This window comes from Myotis davidii, unplaced genomic scaffold, assembly GCF_000327345.1.
Source record: "Myotis davidii unplaced genomic scaffold, ASM32734v1 scaffold68, whole genome shotgun sequence".
Classification (NCBI taxonomy): Eukaryota; Metazoa; Chordata; class Mammalia; order Chiroptera; family Vespertilionidae; genus Myotis; species Myotis davidii.
Genome location: NW_006300376.1, coordinates 1,483,437 through 1,493,811, shown reverse-complemented (window position 1 = coordinate 1,493,811; position 10,375 = coordinate 1,483,437). Strand labels below are relative to the sequence as shown.

At 41.0% G+C, this 10,375-nt stretch overlaps 1 protein-coding gene across 1 annotated transcript in view; it reads right to left on the bottom strand.

Annotated features, from left to right (window-relative positions):
• OSTM1 (osteopetrosis associated transmembrane protein 1) overlaps window positions 1-10,375 on the bottom strand; it is a 47,088-nt gene that overhangs the window by 30,077 nt on the left and 6,636 nt on the right. The window contains exons 2-3 of the mRNA XM_015572720.1: window positions 10,130-10,369; window positions 1,974-2,088 (exon numbers count right to left, since the gene is read on the bottom strand). Of these exons, the coding sequence (XP_015428206.1) occupies window positions 1,974-2,088; window positions 10,130-10,369 (355 nt within the window). The remainder of the gene's footprint in view (window positions 1-1,973; window positions 2,089-10,129; window positions 10,370-10,375) is intronic.

Sequence of the window (10,375 nt, the reverse complement as noted above, 5' to 3'; positions counted from 1 at the left end):
CTTCGTTGAGTGCCTGCCCCCTGGTGGTCAGTGCGCATCATAGTGACCAGTCAAATGGGAGGATGAGGCAGGGGGTCTTGCGGGGGTGAGGCCGACAGAGTCCTAACGAAGCATGCCCGACTCCGGAGACCGGTTCAAGATGCAGATCTGATTTTATTGTTTAAGTGCAGGGACATATATAACATTCCAGACCAATCAGAAGTTTACAACATCCTTAGGGCAACCAATGGTAGGAAAGTTAGGGTACTATGTAGGGGCTCTAGGGGGCTTACTCAGGCGGGCGCTGCCACTTCCCCGGTGTGCCGAGGAAGCTTGTATAGGCGGGGTGTGCTCACGCCATTGCATCCGCCACTGCACTGAGATAAATCTCCTGAGCTCTTCCCACAGCAGCTGGTTCCACAACCATCAAATCTCACAGAACCGGACAGTGCTATTCATCAGGCATGGTGTCCGATTCCTCACATCACCTTTCAACACCTCGTGGAGTCAATGCCAAGAAGAATCGCCGCAGCATTGAAGGCAAAAGGGGGCCCAACGAAGTACTGATGGGGTGGCCATAATAATCTGGCCACTCAGTGTATATAGAAACATCCTCACAAATGAAGATTTTCTAAATACAAATTTCCCTTACAAAATGTTACTTCTACTATTTTTCAGAACTTCTCCTGTTTCTCAAAATAATTAGCTCAAAATAATCCTTATGCCAAAGGGTCATATTTTGGGGTGGCGTGATCTGGTCATATTTTGGGGTAGTATATTTTGGTCTCCTACAATACAAAATGATAACATCCTAGAAAAACTTCTGATTGGGCACAATTTGTTTAAAATTATAGTGAGATATGACTGCCTTCTTCCATTTCAATTAAAGAGTAAATATCCCTTGTATTCTCTTACATATTTCTTTTTAAATCATTTTTCAATTATAGTTGACATAAATTATATTACTTTCAGGTGTTCACCCCGATGATTAGACATTATATAACTTACTAAGTGACTGATCAACCTGATAAATCTCATACCCATCTAACACCATATATAATTAGAATATTACTGACTATATTCCCTATGCTGTACTTTACATCCCAATGACTATTCTGTAACAACCAATTTGTTCTTCTTAATCCCTTCACCTTTTTCATCCATCTCCTCCAACCCCCTTCCCATCTGGCAGCTGTTAAAATGTTCTCTGTATCTATGAATCTGTTTCTGTCCTGCTTCTTCATTTATTTTGTGTGGTTTTTTTTTAGATTCATTTGTTAATAAATATGTATTTATTGCCATTTTATTGTTTATATTTTTATATACTTTATTTTTTTTCTTCTTCTTAAAGAAGACCCTTTAATATTTCACATAATACTTGGTTTTATGGTGATGAACTCCAGCTTTCCTTTGTTGGGTTATCCTTTTACATATTTCCATAGGCAAATGATTTCATAAGCAATGACTACATATGTAAGAAATGGGTTTTCTTTTACATGCAAAGGTAAAGAGAAGACTTTAGCATCTTTCAGTAATAGAATTATTACTAAACAGTTAACATTTCTTGAACATTAACTATGTGTCAGGTACTGAGTTAAGCACTTCACACAAATGATCTCATTTAGTCCTCAAGACAATGGTATAACGTAGGTTCCATTATTATCATCAATTTAAAGATAAGGAAACTGAAATCCCAAGAGGCAAAGTTACATGCCCAAGGTCTGGCAGCTAGTACGTTATGGCTAATAAGTGCTAAAATTTAGAATCAACCCCAGGTCTCTTCTGACTGCAAAGCTCATGCTGGTAACTGCTACTTTTCTGCCTTTCAGTATGTGCCCAAGTGGTTCCCACTAATAAACCCCGATGCCAATCACAGTTCATTAAACATAGTAATAAAGAAGTATTCCATAGATTCAAAAATGTCAAGGTTCATTAAAATCTGACTCTATACTATTGAGCCATAACTGCAACGTGAACATGAAAGAATTACTTACTTGCACAATTTGCCTTATGCCATGTGGAATTAAAGAACTCAGACAGAATCACAACTATTTGCATTCTATCTGCCATTAAAAGACTTCTGGCACAACTATGACTCTCTGAAGTATTCTGTAACAAAAAAGAAAAGAAAAATACAATGTGAATATTTTTAAGAGCTTCCATACAACTTAAGACAAAAAAGAAGCTTTTAAAATAATTAAAATATTTATTCTAAGCATTTTAATATTTTATTTGATATATTCAAATAATGTCATTAATAATAACAATTGTAATAAAACAGTAGCAGCTAACATTTGTTGATACCTGGTTCATTTTCAAGGGAAGAAAATCAACTTAAGACAAAAAATATATTTTATTGATTTTTTACAGAGAGGAAGGGAGAGAGAGATAGAGAGTTAGAAACATCGATGGGAGAGAAACATCAATGGGAGAGAAACATCAATCAGCTGCCTCCTGCACATCTCCCACTGGGGACGTGCCCGCAACCCAGGCACATGCTCCCGACCAGAATCGAACCCGGGACCCCTCATTCCGCAGGGCGACGCTCCATCCACTGACCCAAACCGGCCTCGGCAAAATCTTTGTTCTTAAGTGTCTGCTTCTATAGTACTATCTCAACAATTTAGGCCCAAACTGCATGTATGTCATATTTCTTAACTTTTTGTGCATGGGAAAAAATTCTGGAAAGTTGTTCACAAAATGTAGCAGTGGTTATGTGGGCATAATGGAAATATGCTGATTTTTATTTTTTTGCCTCTTTCACACTGTCTAAATTTTTCTACAATGAACATATATTATTTACATAATTTTTTACTCTGGTGGATAAATTATCACAAAACATTTAGTTTCATCTTCTAGGTAATTTTTTGTTCAAAATCTTATAATCCACAAGAAAATGTGACACATCCAGTTTGTACCCAAAGTTTGTACCCAGATAAAAGAATATGCTTTCGCTGTAACTGGTTTGGCTCAGTGGATAGAGCGTTGGTCTGTGAACTGGAAGGTCCCAGGTTTGATTCCCGTCAAGGGCGGGCACATCCCCGGTGGGAGGTGTGCAGGAGGAAGCTGATCGATGTTTCTCTCTCACTGATGTTTCTAACTCTCTCTCTCCCTTCCTCTCTGGAAAAAAATCAGTAAAATATATTTGAAAAAACAAACAAACATGCTTTCTTCCCACAAATCACTTTAATAACGAAATTCATGCTATGCAAATAAGTCCCAGTTCCTAAATTATTTGATCCTTTTATATTTCCCTTCCCTTTTGCCCTAAGCAAGGAACTAAGTCCTGATGACCCTTCATTTTTTCAAAGTTAATGAACTCCTAGTACTTACTAAGCACTATAAGAATCCTGGTATTTTGAGGATACAAAAGTATTAGGGAATGCCATCAGCACTGGGCTTCAAGAAACTCCCCAGATGCATAAAGATAAAAAGTTAAATAGTGTGATGAGTAATAAAGAGAAAGGCTGATAGCTCTAGAGAAGAATTAATCAACCATGTGGGGTGAGAAAAGAGGGAAGGACTTAAGGGCAGAATTCTTGCTTTGAAATCCTATATAACAAAAGCCTAATATGCTAAGTGTCCAACTGTTCAACCGTTCGACCAGTCATTATGACGTGCACTGACCACCAGAGGCAGATGCTCCAACCAGTAGATTAGCTTGCTGCTGGGGTCTGGTGGATCGGGACTGGGTGAGATGGGCGGGACATGCTCTGGAGCCCTCCTGTGGTCCCTCCCCAGCCCTAATCGTGCACCCGTGGGGTCCCTTGGCCTGGCCTACACCCTCTCGCAATCCAGAACCCCTCAGGGGATATTGGAGAGCTGGTTTCGGCCCGATCCCCACAAGCCAGGCTGAGGGACCCCACCAGTGCATCAATCCATGCACCAGGCCTCTAGTACCTAATGTTTATTTTAGTATGCTTACCCTCTCTGAGGCTTAGTTTTGCCCTCTCATTAAAAGATACATCCAAATAAATGCTTGCTTTTAAAATAGTGAATTAAAGAAAGCACTTTAAAAGCTCCTTTCTTGAAATTGCTTTCAGAGCAATATCGGCCATAGAAGAAAATTTCTATAATCACTTAAATATTACAACATAGCCTAAGGAGTCAGACAAGTCTCAGTCACTAGCTGACAATCTTGAACAGCTGAGGTAAGCTCTCAAAGGTTCAGTTTCATAATCATGAGTCTTCTATAACATACATTCATCACTTCACACCTAGTAGATAATTGATATACACTTTCTCACCTACCTACCTTGCTGCCAACCTGAAATGTTCTAGGTGGGTATAGTTGACTAAGTGTAATCAGTTACATGAGTTGAAGCTTCATAAGCAGACAACTGGCTATTTAAAAAATCAATACAGCCTTAGCTGGTTTGGCTCAGTGGATAGAGCGTCAGCCCTTGGACTTAAGGGTCTCAGGTTAGATTCTGGTCAAGGGCATGTAACTTGGTTGCAGGCTCAATCCCTGGCCCTGGTTGGGACTTGTGTGGGAGGCAACCAATCAATGTACCTCTCTCACATTGATGTTTCTCTCTGTCTCTCCTACTCCCTTCCACTCTCTCTAAAAATCAATGGAAAAATTTCCTTGGGTAAGGATTAATAACAAAAAAATTAATATAGCCTTGTTGGTGTGGCTCAGTGGTTGAGCGTGGACCCATGAACCAGGAGGTCAAGGTTCGATTCAGGGTGAGGGCATATGCCCAGGGTTGCGGGCCCTATCCCCAGTAGGGGGCACACAGGAGGCAGTTGATCAATGATTCTCTCATCACTGATGTTTCTCTCTCTCTCTCTCCCTTTCTCTCTCTCTGAAATCAAAAACTTATTTTTTTTAAATTCATACAGCTCAGTCTGTATAAGGGGTCAATGTGTGGAATAGTTCACTTGAGGAAGACATCAGTGTAGTTGGGAGAAATTAGGAAGTGAGATTTGAACTAAGCCCTATACTAAGAAAGGGAAGAGGATTCTAAATTAGAATAAAATGATCAATGGGTGAAAATGGAATGATTACATGGTATTCAGGAAGTATTCAGTAGGCTAATATAGCTAAATGGAGCGTACTGTGAAAGTAGAGGCAGCAAAGGGTCAATTTAGGGCAAGAGTCTTGAGGGTCAAGAGATTCAGACAATGAGAAATTTTTAAAAAATTTTGAGGACAGGGACATGAAAAGCAGAGTTTGGAGAACACAGGTCTGTAGGTTATAATATGTAGGGTGAAGAGGCAGAGAACATTTCCATAGTTCAGATATGATGAAAAGATGGTGGCAACCATGGAAATGGAAGGGAAGTGATGACTAACCCTAAGTATATCATAAATGATGTAATGGTTCTCAATGCTCCAAATGCATGACTTACTTAATCCTTATAACAACTCTATGTAGTAGTATCCTTCTGAATTCAAACCCAGCCTCTTCCACTACATGGCTTTGGATAAGTTACATAATCACTCTGAGGCTGTTTCTTAAACCTTAATATCCATCTATATATGCCTAGGTTCCTCATCTGAACAGAAGTTCCTTTGGGAAGAAAACTTTGTATTATATCTTTGTATTCCCAACATCTAGTAAGTGACCAAAAAACACTGGCCCTTGGTTTATATTTAAAATTATTTTTTAAAATATATATATTTTATTGATTTTTTACAGAGAGGAAGGGAGAGGGACAGAAAGTTAGAAACATCAATCAGCTGCCTCCTGCACACTCCCCACTGGGGATGTGCCCACAACCAAGGTACATGCCCTTGACCGGAATCGAACCTGGGACCCTTGAGTCCTCAGGCTGACACTCTATCCATTGAGCCAAACAGGCCAGGGCTATATTTAAAATTATTAATACTCAAATACTCATAACCACTTAGCAGAACCCTAACCACAATAAACGCAACCATCCATTTTCATCATGCCCGTTTGGCAAAAAGTAAACAACAAAGCAGATTATTTGCACAATAAATCCGTAATCCCAAACTGCACTCCACACATGCATTATCTCCACTTAAATGTATCAAAAACACCTCAGAAGCAACATTTACAAAATCAAGTTCCTATCTCCACCACCACCACCACCACCACCACCAAACAGGTTCCTCCCTCCATTTGGGTAAATAGCCACCCTACTCACTAAGCAACTCTTATAAAAACACTGGAAATCATAATTTCCTTTCTTTCACTCTCCACATTCAATTAACTACTAAGTTTTGTCAATTCTATCTCCTAAATCTATCCATTTTTTCCCATTACAATGGCCCACGTGTAGTCTAGCCACCATCATTTCTCTTATCACTGCAAGAGTCTCTTCATTTCCCCACACCAACTCTTCCTCTACCCTCCCAGTCTGTCCCTCCATTCCCCTCAGATAGCCTGCCAGAATGGTCTTTTAAAGTACAAATCTGATCATGTCATTCTGCAGAATTAAATCTTTCACTAACATTGCAATGCTTCAAAATCAAAGTCTAAAACCCTTAACATACCCTACCAGGCCCACATGACCAGGAACCTGCCTATTTCTTCAGGCTCAGCTCACTAGTCTCCTCATGGCTCACAGTGCTTTAAGTTCTTTCTAGTCCTCAAACACAGCAGACTCCAATCTCAGTCTTCACATCTGCCATTTCTTTATATGTATACCTTCTCTCCTGAGCCACAACCTCTCAAATTTTAGGTGTCAGATTTGTCACTGACCACTCTATCTTCCCTCAGCCCTAGTGAAGATCAGCACCCTGTTATGTGCTTTGGTATCATCTGAGGTTTTTTCCTGCACAACACTTATCACACTTGAGCTAAGTAATTACTTGTATAATAAAATGTTTGTCAGTTTTCCCTATCAGACCACAAGCTCTGCTCATTCACAGCTACATCCCTAGTAACTACCACTAGCCGTCACTCAATTCTTTGACTGAATACATAAGCAGCATTACATTTTCTGATCTCTAATGAAAGATACATTATTATGTTATGCTATGTTCCAATTTTGTCTATATTCCTAAGAATTTATTAATCTACACTAAAAGTATGTTGAACACTTCTAGGTACACACCCCCAATCACTAGCACCTTCATAAATAATTGTACATATCTATATGTCTATCTATATAAATTTTAAACAAACCAAGTAGAATAAGATAGAGTTTAGTAATTCAGAATATGTGGGGCCAAAGTATCCTGGCAACCACTCTGATGATATTAAGCAGCTCAATGAAACCACATTCCTATCAGTTTAAACTAAAAGAAGAAAGTATGACTCTAAAGAAGGAGGAACCAATCAGTTCTACACTCAGGTTTCTACAAATCACTGTATTCTTCACCTTAAGATAACACTGTATGTGATCCTGTCCCAGCAATTCCAAGAGGAAGTAAAAAGAAAATAGAATTCTCATCAGATAATTCTATTACGATTAAATGAATTAACTTGCTGTACCACAGAAACAGCTTGCTAATTTCTCCTTTGATTCTTTTTTTCATTGTTATACTCCCCTCCTCCCTCAATCAAGCCATGGACATAGGTTCACTCTAAATCAGGGGTCCTCAAACTTTTTAAACAGGGGGCCAGTTCACTGTCCCTCAGACCGTTGGAGGGCCGGACTATAGTTTAAAAAAAACCATAAACCAATTCCTATGCACACTGCACATACCTTATTTTGAAGTAAAAAAACAAAACGGGAACAAATACAATATTTGTATTTGCATGTGGCCCGCGGGCCATAGTTTGAGGACCCCTGCTCTAAATAGATGTGAAAGGCCCTAGCCAGTTTGCTCAGTGGATAAGAGTGTCAGCCTGCGGACTGAAGGGTCCCTGGCTCGATTCAGGGCAAGGGCACATGCCCAGGTTTCGGGCTCAATCCCCAGTAGGAGGTATGCAGGAGGCAACCGACCAATGATTCTCTCTCATCATTGATGTTTCTATCTCTCTCCCTCTCCCTCTCCCTTCCGCTCTGAAATCAATAAAAAAATATTATTTTTAAAAAGTAGCATGTGCTTACTGATTAAACTGATTTAAATGAAAGAAGTCTATCTGTGTATAAGAAAATATATTACTCTTGAGAAAAAATCTCCCACGCTCACAAAGGACAACTGATTCCTTCAAATTCACTCCTAAGAAACATTATCCCATATGTACCTTACTGCACATGATGGTTCAGTTCTCAAACCAACCCAAAAAAGCCTACTGAATCCATTAAGTACCTCAGAACCACAGAAATCATACTTTTGAACTAATATACCACATCCAGCTCTGAGGAAAGGAGGGGAAAGAGAAAAGTCTAGAATGAGTTGGAAAGGAAATGCAGATTGGAGAAAGGATTTTTTGCCTTTCTGTTGTTTTTTTTTAATCTCTTTACCCTCTTCCTTTCACACAAGGGTGAGGCGAGCCAGGTGCCCAGGTCACTGGTAGAATCTGAGAGGCACGAAGGAGAAGGAAGTGTTTGGCACGTCCACACTGGGAAGGGGAATTCATGCAGAAATATGTACAGATTGTGTGATGCCCCTAATACTGTACTAGAGTTTGCAGTAATTATTTAACCTCTTCTTAATTCCACAGTATCTACATAAATGAAAAAAGCTTTGCTGCCTCAAAAGACCACGCTTTGCATCATGATCACAGTCATTCTGGCCATAAAACTCACCTTTGCTCAAAACAGAATATGATGTCATATAATAAATACCCTATTAACAGGAACAAGTCTTGGGGACTTTATTTTTAAAACATAGTGAGATGTACATATGTATATATGTATGTGTACATATATACATATACATATATATATATTCCCCTTGTCATACCCAATAGAAGAATGCCTGAAAAATATTGCATGTAAACCTAAATTTATTTAAACTACTTTGAAAACTGGCTCTTTACAGAAAGATTGACCACAGGGTTTATTTAATGCAATAAATCCCCTCTTTACATAAAAAAAATAGATCTATGTTAAGTGATATCAGGCTGACTTAAAACAAGATGTAACTACTACATACACGTCTGTATTTTGCCAGACCAACTATAATTTATGAAGTAATTCCAACCCCATTTTCATGAGATTTCTTGTGCTCTCAATACCAGGGAAACTTCCCCACCCCACAATCCATTACTCATGGTTTTCCTTTACTAGGCATATCCGGCCCCCACCTCGTGACTCCCACCAGCCCTGACAGGCTAATCCTTTCCAGCTCTAGACCCTGTAAGGTTCCTAGGAACAGGAAGGTATCTTCTGTGTCTTTTTGTGTCGTTATTTATCCTGACGCGAGGATATTTTTCCCATTGATTCTCACAGAGAGTGGGAGGGAGGGAGGAGGGGCGAGAGATAGAGACATCGATGGGTTGCCTCCTGTGCACGCCTCGACCTCAGGCCTGATCGAGCCTGCAACCCAGGTACATGCCCTTGATGGGGACTCGGATCCTTGGGTCGGCGGACCCATGCTCTAACCACTGAGCCAAACAAGCCAGGGCTTTCTCTTTTTTAAGTCCTTTACAGCACCCACCCACATGACCAGAAAAGCTCTACGGGTACCAAGAATAGGAGGTAAATTTGCCGTTTTCTAAAATTTTAGCTCCCATTTACTAAGAACAATTACTATGTGCCAATAGTCTACGAGTTCTTTTTATCCCCATCTTACAGATGAGAAAACAAGCACAGAGAATGCAACTTGCGGGGAGAATAGGGCTAATAAGAGGAGAAAACTAAGACTCTAAAATAATACAAGGACAAACTTCTATAAAGTGGGGGGAGATGTCTGAACATTTCTGGCTACAAACTTAAAGCTCCTAACCCCTACAGCTTCCCCACTCCACCTAGGATTTCAGCGGAGGCGGGGTCCTTCCTGGGGACTCCAGGTGGAAATGGGAAGCTGTGGTGGAGTTTGGGGAAGGGAGGAAAAGAGAGGAAGGAAAGGAAAAGGCTAGCCGCTAGCTAGGGTGAGGTCATAGCTATCTGTACACAGTAGGTACCAAGAGGATGCCCGACAGCAGCTACGAAGGCAAACATTCAAGCCCCAAGCCCTAAAACGCCATCCGCTTTTTTGATGCTCAAACTCTCCAGTCCTAGTCCAACCCTTTTTCCTTACAGATGGGGAACTGAGCCCCGCCCCCCAACCTCCGAGTTAACCTCATCACGCCCTCCTTCCCCAACCCTCCCGCCAGAGGTTCCGGGTGTGCTCCTCTACCCACCCCCACGGCGCGGCTGATGTTGTCCATCTTGCTGGCGACCTGTTGGAAGAGGGGGTAACAGGTCTGGCAGAGGCGCACCGGCCGGGCGCCGCGCACCAGACACCCCGTCAGCTCCGCGCTGCTGTTGGCGAAGTCCAGCAGCAGGTCCCGGCACTCGGGATCCAGATCTGGCAGGTCCGGGGGCAGGGACTGTGGCCCTAGCCTTCCTCCCCGCAGCAGGGTCAGAGACAAGTCCTCCACCTCCAG